The following is a 15,435-nucleotide window of genomic DNA, read 5'->3' on the forward strand; positions in this document are numbered from 1 at the left end:
AACTGTCACCGGTTGCAGAAAGGTGGGCGACAAGTTGCAACAACTCGCAAAGTGGTCTCCAAATGAACGCTGGGTTACTATCCGGTCGCGCCGGTTTTCGGTGCAGCACCGAAAACCTCCTGGCGACCGAAAAGCCTATTTGTGGTATCCAACCGGTTGCTAAAAGGTCGCCGACTGCTTAGCAACTGATTTGCGACCGATTGTGTGGTTTTCCCTTTGTCTTTGTAGCCCCAAGCGTTACACTTACAATACAACATCTTTAAATAGTGAAGGATCCTGCGCGTCATCAATTTGTTTCCGTCCTTGTGGTACGAATTCTAAGTACTGGGAGGAAGTTAATTTGTATTTATTTGACCTTCTTTATATTGGTGACACTGTTTTACTGTTATAAAAATGCCTGACAATTAAATTTATTGTAAAAAGTATGAATCAAACTTTGCTATTTACTTTTTTTCTCTGCGCCCGCCTATTTGCTTAATTTTTCTTCCATTGTGACTTGGCAAATTATGACTTGGCAAATTAAAAAGTAAGATATTTCCGGCTGCTTTAGTCATTAAAAATGTTTCCAGTAGATTTGACAACAATAGTTGTCAAAAATTAGCCATGATATAGGAATGGATAAAAAGATAACAGTTTATCGTTTACATTGTGATAATCATTATTGATTGTTTTGGCACTTTATTTGATTTGTTTTTAAAGTCTTTCAATTGTTGGTTATAGAAAAACTCGTTTTCCTTAAAAAAAATCAACTAATTCTTCTTCCTCTTTAATAGTAAATTTAGGCTCCCTGTCTCCTCCGCGTTCATCATCTTTCGGTTGATCCTCTTCGTGGGAAGCAGAGTCTGTGTTGGAACTTTGTGAAGAACTTTCTTCACGGCCATTTGCTTTCTCAAAATACATTCTGGCCACCCTTCCCACGCTGTTGGATGACATACTGGGGACTGAAGACACGGGCTCAGCGGCTTCTATTTACAACACTTTTAGTCAAGTATGGTGGCTGATAGGGACTCATACATTTATTTATTTTATTGAAAAAAAATACTTATGAAAACCTTGTAAATAAATTTAAAAGGATGACAACAAATACAATCTACGTTTTAATTGAGAAATAACGATTTTTGTCAAGGTATTTAGAAAGCCTTAATGGCATGATATAAATGAAAAATATATTTATATATTTAGTGGCCACCATCCTACGCTTATTTTATCACGGTTGCTTGCGACCTTCTCGCGACATGTTTTCGAGTGCATGCGAGCTGTAAGAAACCTGTTAGAGACCAAGCGACTAAAGACCGTTAATCGACCATGAAGTTTCAACTGCAACCTCCTTGCGACCTGCTGCCCACCGCTTGCAACCGGTTAGTAACCTGTTTGCAACTAAGCGACTAAAGACCGTCAATCGACCGTGCAGTTACAGGTGGTATGCGACTGGTTTTAGTCTGGTTACAGCGACCTACTGGCAACCAAGAGGAGACCTATAGGCAACCTCTCAGTTACCAATCGTTTTCATTATCAGTCGCACTGGTTGTCGGTGCCAAAAAAATGGCCTTCGTGTGTCAACGATCGCAGGCGACCTGTTAGCAACCTAATGCGACCACTTTAAAACCTAGGGCAACCTCCTTGCGACTGAGGTTGCAAAGAGGTTGCCAAAAGGTTGCAAGCGCAGTGTGACCCAGCCTTAAGAGAACGTTATTCTAACGTTCTACACTGCCACTGTCATCATCATTGAGCCGAGAAACGTTGCCAACAAGTTCTATTAACGTATGTAAATTTTTGTAAATTTTGGCAAAAACACATGAACAAAGGATTTCAGATTTTGCATCACTACAATTTGCACAACTTTAATCATCACATCTAGTATTCAAACGTTCTAACAATGTTATAAAAATTAAATTTTGTGTCGGTTATATTTACCTATATAGCATGCAGTAGTCCCGTCATACGCTGTCTTAACTGCACACCTAGCGGCTGTTTACAAATTGGGGTTGGGGTTAGTCGGCGACTAGAGCGATGAGGATTTTAGAACCCTCGGGCAGTCTGTGCCTACCTCAAATTACCAACATGATGAAAAGCTTAAAAAAAACCTATAAAATGGACTTCAATTATGAAATAAAATTTATCAAAATTATTAAAAAGGTGTTTTCAAGTAATCATGATAGTTGATTGGCGTTTGTGATGAATTAATGGATTGTTTTAACTTCATTTTAGAAAATTCAATCTAATAAATTGCTTACAAGGTCAGCTAACACAGGAGTAGTGAAAAGGTTAAGCAGAGAAGACTTGACTGAAGCAAGTAAGGTTGAATAGTACGCAACGGTCATCTGACTAGACAAGTTGGGGGAGTCCATTCTATTGGTTTACATTTGAAAAAATCCATTCAACCTGAGGGATGTCAGGAGGGGCGACTCTATTCCACATTAAGGGGTGTTATTTGGAGTGATTCCATTCCATAAGAGGGGTGACAGGTGGGCGAGTCCATTGCATTAGAGGGGTGACAGGTGGGGCGAGTCCATTGCATTGGAAGGGGTGACAGGTGGGGCGAGTCCATTGCATTGGAAGGGGTGACAGGTGGGGCGAGTCCATTGCATTGGAAGGGGTGACAGGTGGGGCGAGTCCATTGCATTGGAAGGGGTGACAGGTGGGGCGAGTCCATTGCATTAGAGAGGTGACAGGTGGGGCGAGTCCATTACATAAAAGGGGTGACAGGTTGAACGAGTCCATCACATACGAAGGGGTGACAGGTGGGGCGAGTCCATCGCATTAGAAGGGGTGACAGGTGGGACGAGTCCATTGCATTAAAGGGGGGTGCCAGGTGGGGCGAGTCCATCGCATTAGAAGGGGTGACAGGTGGGGCGAGTCTTGAAATTATCCCAATTTGGTTCAGAGAACAGGAACTGAACAAATTGTTCTGTTTTACCCTCAGAAATCAAATTTCAGCCGTATCTATTAAAAAAACCAACTTGATTTAAGCTTACATCAGAATCATCCCACATTTTCATTATTACATTCGAATATCAAATTAAGTATTTATACTAAGAAAAGGCCGCCAAATTAAAACAATTCACGATAGCAAAAGCCAAAACCCATCAAAATGGTACCCTCCCTATATAAGAAAATATAGGAAAAATTTAATCCAAACGAATTAGTTCCACATGCTATAGAACAAAAATCTCATGTGAATTTTTTAAAAACCAGGATTGTAAATTTATATAAATTTGAACTATAAAATGTAGGTTGTTGGAAACTATTTTAGATATTTTATTTCAGTGCGCTAAAACAGCTTGGAGGGGTTATTAATAAACACTGGTCATTTTACAACTATTTAAAATGTAGGTACCACAGAAAACCGTAAACCACAAAAACATTGACATTATCTACAGATCATATTAAATTTGAAGGTCTTCAAACGCTAAAAATAACTTATTTCCCATTATGGTTACTACTATCCTTATCATAATAATTACATAACAAAGTGACAAATAAAACGCCAAATTACAAAAGTTTTTTTATTTAGTTTTCATATAATAGATGTTCGAAGGAGCGTGGGTTCCTGTGTGTGAAACAAAGGCTAGACTTCATAGGTTGCTTTCATGCGGATGCTGTGCAGAATCTCGTTGAGCTCCTGAAAATATAAAATAATGTTTACAACTTTGAACTAAACAGACAGGATCTCTACATTCTAATATTGCATGTAATATCTCAGGGCACAGGGCACATATAAATGATCACAAATGGAATGGCGTGCACGTTTATTAACTAGTCTGATGTTCAGGTTCAGCTAGCGCAAAACCAAAATTATGATCTGGAATTAGTTAATAATATAACTAATTGAGGGCTCTCGTTAAAAAAAGTAACCTTGATAGCACAACCCTTTTCATTTGCAGGGTGGGTGAGGTTATTGTTACGACCGTTTATATATTCCTCTTGATATTAAAAGTTATAACACGTGTTGTAGTACATGTTGACGCATCTCAGAGAAAGAGATCATTTACAAATTCTCTTCGAAAATTATAACAAATATATTGCACAAATATAATAAGTTTTCATACAGTGAACCGTGTAATGGATGGACAACACACGGCACAATGGAGACAACAGGCGGTGTAAAATATGTATCTGTCAATCATTGTGCAATGAGCACTCGAAATCCTTGGATCAGAAGCTCAGAACGGTGACAAGCATCATCCAATTAATTAATTTGGCTGGTAATACTTACGTTTTAACACGCACGACATTTTAAATTAGGACAAAAAATTCAAAATTAATTGTCAAGGCAAAGTGCAAAGGATTTCAAGCAAACTTAGGTTATCATCAAAAGTCAGATAAATGCGCCGTTTATCCTGAACTTTTGGAGACCCAGTGCACTGTAAGCAATAATTTCTACCATTCCGAGTGACATACAAGTAAAAATGGAAATATAGTAAAAGGATTCATGCCATAAATATTTGTCGTAAGTATTTTTTTCATTCTTCTGCGCCTTTAGTATTTAATGGCTGTGATTGATGAAGAAATAGTAATACTCACAAACATACATTTGCTTCCAAGCCTTATAAAAGCTCGACCTTCTGGCTGCACCACACATACCGTTGCGTCTACACCCGACTCTGTCTAACTGTCAAGTGAGCATTCGGGAAGACAGCTCGCATTACGGTGAACGACTTGTTGTTATGCAAATAACAACAGGTATACCTCATTTTAGGTGAGAGGTTGTTACTGAGGCTGTTCACGAATGTTCAATCAGGGAATTATATCCGATATGTGGTGATACCTTCGTATGCTTAAAGTCGTGCAAATAATCTATGTCACATATTCGATGTCACATACATACTCTACAAGGCCAAAAGTGTCTAACTGGCCCTACAACACATGTAGCCCAGGTGTAACAGGAATGGGAGTCCACTAGGAATCGTAGTCCGCTTCACATTACTTTGTAACCCCAATACTCCAATTAACCCTAACCTGAACTAATGTATACGGGGGGGGGGGGGGGGGGGGGGGGGTCAACCTGTTTTCCCTATGTGAAAATTATTCTGAAAATCAGCATTGGGTGTCTTTCTTTACACACACACACACACACACACACACACACACACACACACACAAAATTGATAAGGTCTACTGCCATGCTACGATACATTTTCCTCAGTTAGGGGATTGGCCTGCTGACTTAAATTAAATTTTCAGCATCAAGCCCACGTTCGCCATTCATGGAATCAGAAGTTATGTTTTTAACGCGAACAAAGATGCGAAACGTCAGTGTTGTATAAATCATATCATTTTGAATCTCTCTCTCTCTCTCTCTCTCACACACACACACACACACACACACACACACACACATATCCCTGACCCCCCTCTAAATCCGGCACAGTATATACACAAGGACTCATATTAAGGTGGAATCATTTTTAATAAATGAATTAAACATAATCATAGTGGCGCCCAATCTAATATCAAAATTTACATTCCAAGTTAATCACGGGCTCATTGCAAATCCAACCAAGCTAGCTTGTTACCAATTTGCATTACAATTTACAAGGTTCTGATCACGATTATCATGCCATCTTAAATACATTGCCTCACGTTCTGATAAGTTTTATTTAAATTTTGAAAACTAAAATTCAGCAACCCTTGCTGCATTTTATGCCATATACATGTATATGATTAAAAGCTCCCTAAAGGTGAATTGTTAAACACACAAAAAAGTTTGTAGTATTAAATTTGCGAACGATAGGCCCAAAACCTTTTTTGTTCATAAGCGGTCAAAATCTGAGTGCTGGCTCAAGGTTAGTCGAAGTCAATTATGAATGGTGTAGGCTTGCATTTTCTCTTAAGAACGCCAAATTCCCGAGAACGCACATCTTGTATACAAGTCCATTGTCAGGAAAGATGGCGACGGTCTGTCTCTGGGCTTCGATTCGACAATCTGCCAGATATGCTTGACACGCTTTGTTGATCTGGCCGAATTCCTCATACACAGAACCCAGAAGAAAAAAGCTGCTGTTTGGTGGAGACTCTGTGGTCTCACAGTAGGTGCTTAGCTTTCCGCATGCCTCTTCTGCTTCTTTGGTGTTCCCTAGGCGCCAATGTGCGATAGCAAGTTCGCAAAGTGCGAGACATTTCGCAGAGATCACTACGACTTCAGATGCCTCAAGAACTTTCGCGAGACCATCTGGCAGGGCAACGGAATCCGACTGATAAAAAAAGACACTTTCTGCCTCATCCAGCGATTTGTCCATCAACTCAAGGACCTTTTGCATCGTCTTCACAGCATCTTGGAAACGCCCCATCTTGAACAAAACGATCCCTAGGTAGAGAAGGGAGAGAAAACGATGAAAGTTATAGCCTTCGACATCTTCGGTTACCATAAGCTGGCACTGTTGTAACATGTTCTCAGCCATTTTGGCAGTCTTGGTCTTCTCATCTCTGTCGCCTGTATGTTCTGATTTACAAAAATAAAGCAAGCCCAATTTTCTCAAAACTGTGACGTTATCCATCTTTGTATCAAGAAACATGGTTCTCAAAATTTCCAGCGTGGATATCTTGTTGTTCAGTAATTCATTGGCTCCACCAACATAATCTGTGACAAATTTCTGGGCAATTTTGGCTGAATCTTCCCAAATTACAACCGGCCACATTGATTTGGTTTTGATTAGATCCACCGCCATGAATTCTCTGCCCTCCAAGAAAAAGGCAGTTGATAATCGGACCAAACAATCCAACAACGCAGATTCCAGTTCTTCATTTGTCATCGAGTCATGGTGAAGAATAGACTGGTAAATCCAATCGAACCCGAACGTCAAAGGGAGAGAATCTAGTCTATTCAAGGTGTAATATCTCCTGATGACTGGTAGAATCTGGCAGCGAATGTGAACAAGCTTTCTCAGTGCGTCCCTGACGAAGTCCCTGCCAACGTGGCTCAGCATATTGTTATCCGGAATGAAATAATTTGGCAAGTTGTGCTTAGACAGAAATGTGATCAATGTCTCAAGAAGGTGGACGAACGCTCCTAGCAATTCGTTGCAAGTATCTTTGCACAGATGGGGAGCTCTCTCGCAGGCCCAAAACAGCGTTGTTTTCAGATAATACGTTGATAAAAATTCAACGTCAGCTAGCTCGTGCTTGCAAAGGAGCTTAAACATCATGAAGCTCTTCCGAACGCATTTGGGGAGACTCTTTGCAAGAAGTTGCTCTGCCACGGTAAACGAAAGTCGCCACTCTACTTCCTTAAACGTACTCTGAGGATGGGCAACGGGGACTACAAAGCATTCTCTTTTGCAAATCTGCACGATGGTACCAACGCTTGGCCATCCATTACGCTTTCTAGTAATCCATTCAATGGCTTGTTTAGGCCAGTCAGGGCAACTTATGGCGGGGACTCGGTCCCAGCTGCTTTCGGTAAGGATCTGCCCTGTTGTACGCCTAGCCTCGGCTGTGGTAAAGGCAGGACCGTGCAGGATGCCTTCTTCATTGCGTTCCCCAATAGTGTCCACGATGTAATCTTTCACTATGCTGCCGGACTGCAAAAAGTACACTGGTTCGCCTTCGCTTGTGCGCACCTTTGCCAAACGTACGACGTCAGTATGCCTCATGACGCTTTTCAAGTTTGAATATCTTTCTTCATATTCCAGTCTCACATAACCGGGGAATGTTTCCGTGGTATTAAAAAAGAAAGTGCCGGACTGGTCTCGAGTGGGGTAATCAGTAACCGTGAAATTCCCTATGATGAACAAAGTATCTACATCAGAGGAGTCGATTTTAAAAGTGCCTGCTTTGTAAGCGTGGGGAAGGGTGAGACCCTCAGCCGTACTACCACTGATCAGCGTGCGCTGTGTGTCTCCCAGATTTAGACACTTTTCGAGTCTTTCTTGAACGTCAGACCCGAAAACGCCCTTTGCCTTGAAACGGTCAAAGTTTGCGTCGGTCATAAAACTGTTGAAAGCCTCGCATTTTGTCATGTTAGTTGCGAGAGTGTCCATCCATGTGTCATTAATGGTATTGTCTATAAGAAATGTTATGATGCGCTTATTCACACCAGATAGGACATCAGTTGATCCCTCACGCTGCATTTTCTGAATTGAAAAATAGAGGCATTAAGTACAAGTCTAATAGCAATTTCAACCATTCATTTTCTTATTCCATTGATTTATCAAGTTTTTATTATTCCTTTCAATCAACACGTTTGATCTGTTATAAACCTTACGTACATGTACTAGTGCAATCGCTCGGTAAGTATGCAGAACACAGCCTCTCTACCTTCACCACGAGGACGCATACGTAAACATACACTTATGTTCTAGCTCACACAGGGTACATACCTAATCAGTCAAATTGAAAGTAATAATAATAATAATAATAATAATAATAATAATAATAATAGGTCTAATCTTCTCTCGGGAAAGTCCCTTTTTCTCTCAAACGAGGCTTTATGTTAGTCATCGTTAAGCTTTACTTATCATATGATAATAGCATGAAGTCTTTAGAAATCAATCAGCCGTACTTAATGTCTAAATCATGCCAGTTGTTTACCACTTAAATAAGACCCTGCGTGTGTAGTGCCAGATATTTTAAAGAGCATACAAATTTCAAAGTCATTGTCAAGTACAAGGAATGAAATATAGGCCTACCACGATATCCTCAAGGAACAAAAACATGTTACTAATTACATATAGTTACACTTTTGCAACCGTCTATTCGAATTAATGCCCTTAGACCAGGAAACTCACCACTGCCGTTTATGGTAAAACGTGTATTTTCCCCGGGGTACTTTTTGTTCTTACTGTCTTCGCCGCTATGTGTACAGCTTTAACTCCAATAGAATTGGAAATCCCCTTTTCCAGACGGTCACGTGATGCAAAGCAAACATCTGCTGATCCATTTCTTTAGCTGAGAAGCTTACAGTGCTCTGTAAGCAATGATATAAGAAATCAGTATATTGGACTAAGACCCATATTTTCTACTTATACGATGCTGAAAGAACACTGCAACGATAAACCTGGTGCTTAGGTAGGGGGTGCCTGGTATGTGTACAGGGGCGGATCCAGGATTATTTGAAGGCCGACCTTACCCCCCCCCCCCCCAACTTCACAGAAAGCATGAAAGTGTTGTACATCTTTAAATGTTTTTTACATATGAGGCTGTGAGCTAACACCGAACATAGCCAAGACTGTCCTGCATAAGGTGATAGTTTGATTCTCACACCGATTTATCGTCACGTTGTATAGCCTTGAGTAGGCTACCATAATTTGATTTTTTTTTATGCAAGAAAAAATCGAATATTTATGGAGTGAGATACTTGGGACTTCACGAAGAAATCTCAACAATATTTCAAAAATCCCCTAGTGACAGAAAGTTAGGCTAACGACATGAGTGTCACCTCTATCTGAAGTGTTCAATAAGCTGAATCCGCGATGAATGCGACACAACGGACACCGAAGTGCAAAAGTTGACTTGATTATATTTTTTGATCGATTAGAACATTCTGTTACTATGATTAAGTTGTAAAACAGCTGATGGAATTCTTGAAACATTGAAAGACTTAAATTGAAATTTTATAAATAACTTACTTGCCGATTTGATTTCATATGTTATTATGTGTAGTCAAAGTACGCCTAGCCTATTTGATTAAAGCAAAACTACTATAACACATTTCTACAGAAAAAAAAAACCCGAGGCGTTACTTTCCAAACCATGAAAAACATTTCATTATTTAAAAAAAGGAAGAGATTTTTTGTTCTCTCTCTCTCTCTCTCTCTCTCTCTCTCTCTTGTGTGTGTGTGTGTGGGGGGGGGGGGGGGAGGGGGGCAGGGCATTCGAAGGAATCTCCCTCTGCTGGCAATTGTCAATATTGACAGGTATGGAAAGAGAAGATCAAGAAGGTTTAAACGAAGCTGATTCAAAACCGAATTCGATTCTCATGGATAAAATGGTTAAGGCAAGTGTGAGATTAACAAGTGTAGACTTGGTTTCAGGGTTTTGGTTGAAAATACAGTGACCGAATTTTGACCAATCGGAGAAGAGGACACTTTATCAATCAGACGACAACGATTGTCTGATGATAACAATGCTGCAACTTTGGACTCTATCTTGGAAGACATTGACATTCAGGTATTGAATCATTTTATAAAAATCAGTTATGGATTTTTGCCTTCGGTCAATGTACATGTGTTGTTTTGCAGACCTCAGAAAAGTGATGACCAAGGCTTTTCTGAGGTTTTCAGAAGTAGAATATTTAATTTTTACTCATAGTACAATACAATGTAACATGATTATCAAATTTTGCTATACTTGTATCTAGTGATATCTTAGTTGTCACTAAGGACATCAGTACGTTTCAATAATTAGGGAAATTAAGTTGGACATGGCATAGGCATAAGTCTGAAACCAAACATTTCGGTCCACACATGATTTATTTTTACTTAATGTAGGCCTGCCTCCCCCTACCCCCAATATATGTTTATAAAAGCGTATAGAAATTCGAAACTAGTACTGTTTATGCGAAAACGAACAACTTCGCTCCACCCCAAAGGTTTGCAGTCGTGCTATAGACGCAGTAGGCCTACATGTCATGCTGACAAGGCGGCGAAAATTTCACTGTGACAACGTGAAAGCTGTTTTAGCAAATAATATTGGTGATATTACTATAATTATTATTATTTGCTAAAACATCTTTCAAAGATATTTTACAATGACAATAAGTTTATTGAACACTAAGTGTCATCATTACATTACAATTATTTCAATGTCATTTACGGGATAATAATAATGTACCAGTTTACAAATGTTCAAAACGTGCGTTATCGCCATTGCATGTAGATGAGAAAGCAGACCGCAATATGCAGTCACACCTAACACACTGCGTTGTGCCGCATGTCAAAGACTTCTGTACGCCCTTCTGCAGAAAAATGTGTTTGCCCAGGAGACAGTAGAAGACTTTGATTTATTGTGGTTGTAGGTATTGCAAGCTAATGATATTGTTGGCATTTGAAATGTACTTTTACCTCAGACCAGCTTGTTTTATCCTTTCACGGTAATAGCGCAAATTAATGATGGGAAATATTACTAAACGGGCTAAATGTAAATGCCCATAACAAATTAAATTAGTACTAGTGTTGTAAAGGTTAAACATTTCGAGCTTTTATTTATTTATTTTTCTTTTTTCCGCTCATTGTATTGTTAAAAATCCCATGTAAACCTGTGAATGGAAAATCATGAGTGGTAAATTGCAACTGTACACCTTCGTTTACTTGATCTATATCAAATTAGAATGTAGGCCCTATTGTCATGAGGTTTAGTGGCATATATACTGGGGCCGGTATGGTAAAGAAAGCTTTGATATGTCTTAATATTGTCTCGAATACAGAGTCTTGTTGCAGGGTTTGTATGTAACCTCTCATTACTTGTCACATTATATTCCATCTCTGCCTATTCAAGCATTGTGGCTTATGTCATAATAAGAATGATGATAGCCAAGGGTGATAAGGTGAAAAGAGGGTCTTACCATACAACATTGCTTTGCATATAGTACATGTACTAGTAGTTATCTAGGCTTTAACCTGCAGGTTTAACAGACTTCAGCAGTGCATTAATTGTGTCCGTAGGAATATTTTTTAGGATTCTTCTGAGGTTTGCAGATGTACTAGTACGTAGTACTTTTATGATTTTTTTCTTGTTTTGGGAGGTACATGCACAGTAACCCTTTAATTAGTCCTTATAAATATAAAAAAATTAAGTATATTTTGCATGTGAGTATTATTAACTTTGTAAGACAGGTGTAAAGACAAATTGCCTTAACAGACACAGCTCATTAAGTTTACTATAATAGTCAGAAGTATTTCAATCAGACAAAGTTAAGTTTTTGATAAGTGGGTTCTCTTACTTGCTGATACACATGATGGAGTAGCAAGCACTAATACAGTTACACTAATTTGATTCCTTTAGATGAGATTTATTATGCTGAACCTGTAATTCATTATCAGTGAGAGCAGTGTTATGTCTGTGTGAAGGTTAGAGAAATTTCAGAACCACATAGAACAACAAACTTGCAATTCATCTTCAAATAATCATTTATATATTTTTGTCTTTTTTATTGGCAGCAGGTCAGGAAGAGGTGAAAAAAATTAGTCAACATTTGATGTATGTTCTTGAGCTCAGTCAATATTCGGGAAAGGGACTAATTGTGTTATGCATAGCCAGACACAGCCAGGCAGGTGAGTGTGCTCTCTTAACAGTAACTGTTGTTTTATTTGATAGGATCACAATGTGGGCATGGATTAATTGGATTTAAATTATATGCTGTGTCATGCAATACTTACTGTATATGGTATTTAAACAAGTAGTCTAGCTAGAAGTGATGTAAGCAAGCATTTGAAAGAAAAAAAAGGGGTAAAATTTTACATTCAAAACATAATATCAGTAAAATTTTGTCTTCTTCCATGCTCTTGATTTTTGTTGTCTTCATGTGAATGCTACCCTGAGTGTCAGAGCAACGTAAAAATTAGCTTGTAAATATTAAATATACCTTGGAGTCATTTTTACTAGCTCTGAGGAACAGCGGCCATGTTAGGCTTCCATCAATCAAATAGAACTGCTCCGCAGTGAATCTGCAGTTGAATGTCTTCAGACCAAAATGAAACGTTAAACAAATTTAATTCTGCTTTATTTAATTTTATTTGCTGTATTTAAGATGTTAAGTGAAAAAATAAATAATATTCTTTGAAAAGAAAAGATATATCCAATGTTTTTGTATTTTTTGCTTATCAGAGAACATTTAGTCCTGAGATATACACGTGCACAATACACATGCTTGCCGTGTGCCAAATTTGACAGCTACACTGTATGCCCGATACCACTATAAGGGCTGCGCAATGGCTACACGAAAATCAGTTTTTACAGCAGAATGTTGCTTGTATTGTGGCACTGACCTTCGACTGCAAGATATTTTCAATTCAAACTTCTAACTCCCCGTCAGGCACTTTAATTGCTTCTTGTCTTGTCTGCACGAGAAAACTTCAGCGCAAGGCGGGAAAGGCAGCTCCAGGCGGCCAAACCTGTGATGTACGAGACTTATGACTTCCAAATATGGATCCAGGCGGACACCACTGTGACATGTGACTTCCAAATATGGAAGCGCCTCAGGCAGAATTTTGAAGAAGAACGCCCCCGAGTTGCCGCTGTTCGCTAGAGCCTGGTATTGCTGATATGGGTTATATATGAAATCAAGATCGAGCTGGCAATACCAGAATCTAGAACCTAGGGTAGTGAATGCAGAAAGAGGCTCTAAATTCAGACATAGCTGATGCGTTCATGGGTAAACATTTTGTGGCTTGAATACAAAGAGGATGTGAAGAATGAATTCAGGGGTGAATTTCAATGCCATTTTTGATTTTTGTGCACCAGCCCAACTCCTTTCCTGTTTCCCACATTTCTTTACTCTTCCAGTGTACTAGTATATGTCATTTGGCAGGTACACATAATAATAATAATAATAATAATAATAATAATAATAAATTAATAATAAACTCACTTCTCATGGGAGCTAGTGGATTGTGTTGGAGAATATTCCTGTCATCATGTAAGTTGGAGATGGGAGCACGTACCGTACTTGTATACTCATTTGTACTGTACTTGGTAATATATTTTCAAGTGTAGTTTCCTTACTTTTTAGCTGCATTTGATAACTTTGTATTTCTACATTTTTCTGCTTGCTCATTTACTAGAAGATGCATTTGAATCACATTGCTGTATGTTTGTTTGCTTTTATAAATTTGTACTTTTTTCTTTTTGTTATATTTTTGTATGTTACCCGTATATTTGTTCAGCTCCAAGTGTTTGAAGACAGTGCTTGGCCAATATTAAGATGTATATCTTTATAAAGCTGCCCCAGTAAGGATTCCTTTCTGTTAAAGAAAGAAACCTTTGTTACCCAACTCAATTCCCAGTATCACTTTCCTTCCTTAAAATGCCCTTATTTCCTGTGTTTTCTTGAGACAGAACTCGAGTTAGGAAGCAGCCTGTTGCTTTAAATCTGTATTCTATTTATCACAGTGTATATTTTCATGGTCTCACTTACAAGTGAGAAAAAATGCAGGTCCATAATGAAGTGAAAATCTGTGGCATTTGCTGAAGTTGGTGGGAATGGACTGACAGGATTGCTGCAGGTATTTTATGAAAGTGAACTCTGGTGTAACAGTATTGAAGGAGGGATATTAGATTTTGCTGATGTGAATGGTGTCACTAATACTAGTCAGCAGGAAATATGGGATCATGTGGATATAGATTTCCACACCAATAGACCCTTATTCAAATGTTGCCTAGTTTTGAACAAAATAGTGTTGTCTGCCAAGAATCCAGTGATTAATTTTAGTTCATTTACTGTAATTAGAAAAGCATGATTTTCAAAAGTGTTTAAAAACTTTAAGTAGAATTACAAAAGTACATAGGCTCAGGCTATATATACTAGCTAGTAGAGTTTTACATGTATCATGTGAAAACGAGGCAATGTGTGTGATGGCAGATGTCATTATAATGACTTGCCAGTCATTTCAAACTAAATTATCAAATTCCAAATGGAATAAAACATTGAGTCCAAGAGCAGGGATGGGTCAAGCTATAATTCGTGAGTAGGAGAAAATTGGTCTTTACCGCAGGGAAATTCATTTTGGTGGGAAAATCCCATAGAGTTGGCCTTTAACCTGTTAAAACCTGTTTGACAGTTTTTACGTAATTTTACTCACTATTTGTGGATAAAGTATGCCTTTTTAAGTCAAAAAAGTTTGTGTTTTAGGGTAAAAATATTTCTTGTCAGTAGAATTAAATGCCCATCTTATCTAGACCTAATCATTTTGTTTCTGTACATTTTTTGTTTAATGTCTGTATATTTGCCAGCCTGCCTATCTTTTTTATCCATAAATATGGGAACCATGTGATTCCCAACCTAAAGTTAAAGTGGTGTGTACCATATCAGGCATGCAAAAACCTAATGTAAGAGCTGCTAGAATGTGTCCCTTAGGTATAATATTGTAGTTTTCAGTAGACAAGCAACTTTCAATGCTGTCATATATTTAATTGACTACAATGAAATTTTTACTTAATGGCATTTTGCTAGAGCTTATTTTGATCTAAAGAGGTTACAGATGAAACACAATTCAGATTAATTGAATCCTACACATGATCATCAGTAAATAATTTCCACTTCTCATTCAAGTTTCATTTGGTAACAGCAGTAGGCTGCCATTAAATTAATATTTATCGTACTGTCAGAAAGGAAATGGTAGTTTGTAAAATGAGAATTGTAAAATACACACATGTACATATGGTAGGAGGAAAACTTGTTAAATAGTTGTATTTACATTTCCAAGCACTTTATCTTTAAAGAAAGTGTTGTGATACTCTTCAGTCATATCCTTGCATCCCAATTTCATCAAAAAAGGACTA

The 15,435-nt window shown here is 38.3% G+C and overlaps 2 protein-coding genes and 1 long non-coding RNA gene across 7 annotated transcripts in view; 1 reads left to right on the top strand and 2 right to left on the bottom strand.

Moving 5' to 3' along the window:
* Nucleotides 1-2,664: 2,664 nt before the first annotated feature.
* On the bottom strand, nucleotides 2,665-4,976 carry LOC147764145 (uncharacterized). The gene is made up of 2 exons (XR_015332050.1): nucleotides 4,525-4,976; nucleotides 2,665-3,622 (listed from the first exon to the last, which is right to left on the bottom strand). It is a non-coding gene; the product is annotated as an uncharacterized LOC147764145 (long non-coding RNA).
* A 327-nt stretch (nucleotides 4,977-5,303) lies between these two features.
* Nucleotides 5,304-8,926, bottom strand: LOC106157175 (uncharacterized). Its single transcript, XM_013532704.2, has 2 exons — nucleotides 8,727-8,926; nucleotides 5,304-8,072 (listed from the first exon to the last, which is right to left on the bottom strand). The coding sequence occupies exon 2, from the start codon at nucleotides 8,067-8,069 to the stop codon at nucleotides 5,802-5,804; it is 2,268 nt and encodes a 755-aa protein (XP_013388158.2). The 5' UTR covers nucleotides 8,070-8,072; nucleotides 8,727-8,926; the 3' UTR covers nucleotides 5,304-5,801.
* Nucleotides 8,927-11,544: 2,618 nt separating this feature from the next.
* The window catches only part of LOC106152102 (excitatory amino acid transporter-like), a 47,737-nt gene continuing 43,846 nt past the window's right edge, over nucleotides 11,545-15,435 (top strand). Inside the window, exons 1-2 of one of the 5 annotated variants that reach the window (XM_087007343.1) lie at nucleotides 11,545-11,625; nucleotides 12,099-12,209. The gene's annotated coding sequence lies outside the window, so the exon portion shown is untranslated. Of the gene's footprint in view, nucleotides 11,642-12,095; nucleotides 12,210-14,046; nucleotides 14,160-15,435 lie in introns of those variants that run through there. The other 4 variants (XM_087007342.1, XM_087007341.1, XM_087007344.1 and 1 more) reach the window with 4 other exon arrangements.

Source organism: Lingula anatina, chromosome 1 (genome assembly GCF_051362555.1).
Source record: "Lingula anatina isolate TDL-2025a chromosome 1, LinAna3.0, whole genome shotgun sequence".
Lineage (NCBI taxonomy): Eukaryota > Metazoa > Brachiopoda > Lingulata > Lingulida > Lingulidae > Lingula > Lingula anatina.